At 41.6% G+C, this 3,293-nt stretch overlaps 1 protein-coding gene across 2 annotated transcripts; it reads right to left on the bottom strand.

The window, feature by feature from the left end:
- LOC140302468 (high choriolytic enzyme 2-like) lies at positions 1 to 870 on the bottom strand. 2 transcript variants are annotated; one of them, XM_072381292.1, is made up of 2 exons: positions 772 to 870; positions 1 to 690 (listed from the first exon to the last, which is right to left on the bottom strand). In XM_072381292.1, exons 1-2 carry the CDS (start codon positions 868 to 870, stop codon positions 1 to 3), a joined length of 789 nt encoding a protein of 262 aa, XP_072237393.1. The 2 variants fall into 2 exon arrangements, with proteins under 2 accessions (XP_072237393.1, XP_072237392.1); XM_072381291.1 differs by having other exon boundaries at positions 1 to 870.
- Between the last annotated feature and the right edge of the window lie 2,423 nt (positions 871 to 3,293).

The raw sequence follows: 3,293 nt of genomic DNA, 5'->3' as shown, positions 1-3,293 counted from the left end.
TTAGCATTTGTAGAGCAGGTTGATCCTTTTGATGTCCCAACGGGACATACCTCGCCTTTGGCCGATGGGGACATTGCGGTTGGGAATGGGGGTGATGGAGTCCTTTCCGTACCCAATGGAGAAGGCCGTTTTTCCATAGTGCATGATGGAGGAATAGTCGTAGGGGGTGTTCAGATTGTTGGTGTTATGCTTTTTGAAGTTGTAGGCACTTTGCTGGATGATGTTCCCCCAGTTGATCCTGACGTGTTTGTCGCGGTCGCTCCTGGTCTGCTCGTGCTGGAAGCCCAGAGCGTGGATGAGCTCGTGCTGGATGATTCCGCTGTACATGCAGCCTCCCCTGTTCAAAGATAGCTCCTGTCTGCCTCCCTGTCTGCCCAAAGCAGAGTAACATCCTTGTTTGTTCACAATGCTGATGAAGTCGTTCTCTCTCCTACGAGGGGTGAAGCGGATGCAGGTACGGCCTTTGAAGGCCTTCATGGCTTTCTGGATCTTTCGCTTCTCGTGTTTGGGGAACTGACGGCTCACCACGTAGGGGATCATCACCTTGCGGTTGGAGGCTTTTCTCCACAGGCAGCTGTTGGACCAGCAAGTCATGGCATTTCGTGTGGTGGGAGCCACCAGGTCGCCTTCCCACAGGAACCCGTCAGTGCCATTATTGGTTGTCAGAATCCCGTCGGTGATGTCGACATCGTCTTGGTCTTCTTCTTGGTCTTCTTCTTGGTTTTCTTCTTGGTCTTTATCTTGGTATTCTTCTTGGTCTTCATCTTGGTCTTCTTCTTGGTCTTCGTATTGGGAAATTTCTTCCTCGAAAGGTTGAGCCTTAGAGAGGCCGAGCAGGAGCAGCAGCAGCAGGCTGGCAGAGGGAATCATTTTCAGGCTCAGTGTGGAGCTTCTCTGAAGAGAAACCTTGAAGTTTGATGCCTGACTCAATGGGTCCAGGGTCTTTATACTCTCCTGTGCAGGTGTGTCAGCAGGAGGATTATGGGTTGGGGTCCACTCTGCAAGGCCTAGAATAAACGTCTGATAGGAGGATTCCACAAACAAACCTACTTTTTAAACATGGCTTGTTGTCTTTGTTCACTAAAAAGACAAACATAGCTTTACTGGCAGGCTGCTGATTAACTAAACACATAATGGGGTCTTCAACCAATAACATTTTATGTACAGGTAACTTGAATCTGTATATTTACAATTTCAGGAATGTATTGTGTATTATTTAGATTCATTCCTTTAATAATTCCCACAAAATATTTAAACATGACCAAATCAGGGTATCATTCGTTCTTTCCATTTTCAATTGCCAATCAAAAATCAAACAATGAAAAATTTACTGGTTATTTTGTTTTTCATTATAACACCTAAAACAAAAAAATGCCTGGTTTTTCATAGTTTACTTTTAGACTCAGATCAAAAATATGAAATGGAAAAACGGGCACCAAGACAGAATTTGATTTTAATATTTAATTTGTCAAGTTTACGTGACCCGGAAGTTTGGTCAGGCTGCTTAGCCTGGGAGGCTGCATCAGACATATACATAGACGCCACATCAACAGTGGAAAGGCGTGTCTAAAGCGGCGCTTGGTTCAGGGTCAGCAGTGGCAGTGGTGCATGAATTTACGAGGAGGTACTCCTCAATCTTAAAGTAGAATTATTCTCTGAATTTTGGACCGATTTCCAAACGTATTGATTTGTTAAAAACGTCACATATATAATACAGGGTGCTTGGATATTTTAAAAATGCTGGTTGTTTTCCAGTGGACTTGCCTCAGCATTTCCCTGAAGCTGAACCTCATTCTAATGTTGTGAGTATTTGCATGTAATATTTTTCAAACACATGACAGCATCATGAGAGCTGGAGGGTGTAGGTTAAAAAGTGATAATGGACACCTAGGAAAGACATTCCAGTCAAATTGCCTGATCTAAATTATTGCGCTGGCTCAAACACTAGTTGGTAACCATTGCAACGGAGACTCAATGTTATTTCACAGCTTATTTATCACAACGGCAACACAGACAAAAACATGAGTGATAGCATTTATTTGAACTTATTTGGTGAATTTGATAACTTTGAAATCTGGAAGTCTTCGTGGCGTCGGACAGTTTACACCTCCACGTCGTCCATTAATTTCTGATAATGGACACCTCGTCGGGCATTATCCCTTACATATTTCCATCCCTCTTTCCACTAGGACCACAATTATGCTTTGCCTGCTTCTTCCACTGTTTTAAAGGCCAGACTTAGTGAAGGTCTTGCTAGAGTGGAGAGTCTGGAGCACGAGAAGGGGAAAAGCATGCTGCGGGAGCGAAGATGAAAAGTATGAAAAGAAAAATGTACATGCTCTTCTTGAGGATCTGAGGGAGGAAAAAACTCATAAATGAAGAGCTGAAAGACAGGTTTGAATGCTACTCTGGTAAAATGGAAATACTCATTTGAATATTTTATATAAATTCTTTAAATAAAGATCTGAATACACCTGATATTTTCTGGGTTCTTTTCATTTTATCTATCTATGTCTGTCTATGTTTGACAAACAAACCTTGTGAAAGTAGCTTTACAACTGAGTGATTTATGATCACTTTTATTGTGTAGAAACACCATTCCTCCATAGATGTAATGTAGGAGCTAGTGGCACTGTACCAAGATGACCGCCCTGTATTCACGCCCCTCTAATGAGCGGAAGCAGTCAATGCTGCGTCTATGTATATATGTCCAGAGTGGTGTAAAAAGAGAGTGGCGACACTCCCATAGACTTAATAATAAGAGCAATTAGCCTGCAAGGCACTAATTTCTCCAGTCACTCTTGAAAGTAGCTAACAGAATACTGAAAAAATATGCCTTTTGTATCAACAAACTAGCTAAGCTAACGTCAAAAGTAACTTGCCATTAAAAATTTCAAGTATCTCAACTAACCAGTTCATTTACAAAAATACTGTATAGTCATCGCACTCGATGGGTGCTGGTGAGCTGATTGATTGTGCTGTATCTCGCGATCTGATTGGTTATTGGTTGGCGCTTGTGCAGCCTCCCAGGCTGAGCAGCCTGACCAAACTTCTGGTCACGTAAACTCGACCAATTAAATATTAAAATCAAATTCTGTCCTGGTGCCCGTTTTTCCATTTCGTATTTTTGATCTGAGCCTAAAAGTGAAATATGAAAAACCAGGCATTTTTTTTGTTTTTGGTGTTATGATAAAAAACAAAATAACCAGTCAATTTTTCATTATTTATTTTTTGATTGGCAATTGAAAATGGAAAGAACGAATGATACCCTGATTCAACCAGTATACTTACGT

This window comes from Leuresthes tenuis, unplaced genomic scaffold (genome assembly GCF_036924035.1).
Source record: "Leuresthes tenuis unplaced genomic scaffold, fLeuTen1.0.hap1 SCAF_2, whole genome shotgun sequence".
In the NCBI taxonomy this organism is placed as follows: Eukaryota; Metazoa; Chordata; class Actinopteri; order Atheriniformes; family Atherinopsidae; genus Leuresthes; species Leuresthes tenuis.
The sequence above is the reverse complement of the archived record's forward strand: the minus strand, read 5'-3'. Positions and strand labels throughout refer to the sequence as shown.

What these genes read in the sequence shown, in the direction of transcription:
- LOC140302468 (XM_072381291.1), bottom strand. Translation starts at nt 870, where the DNA reads ATGATTCCCTCTGCCAGCCTGCTGCTGCTGCTCCTGCTCGGCCTCTCT.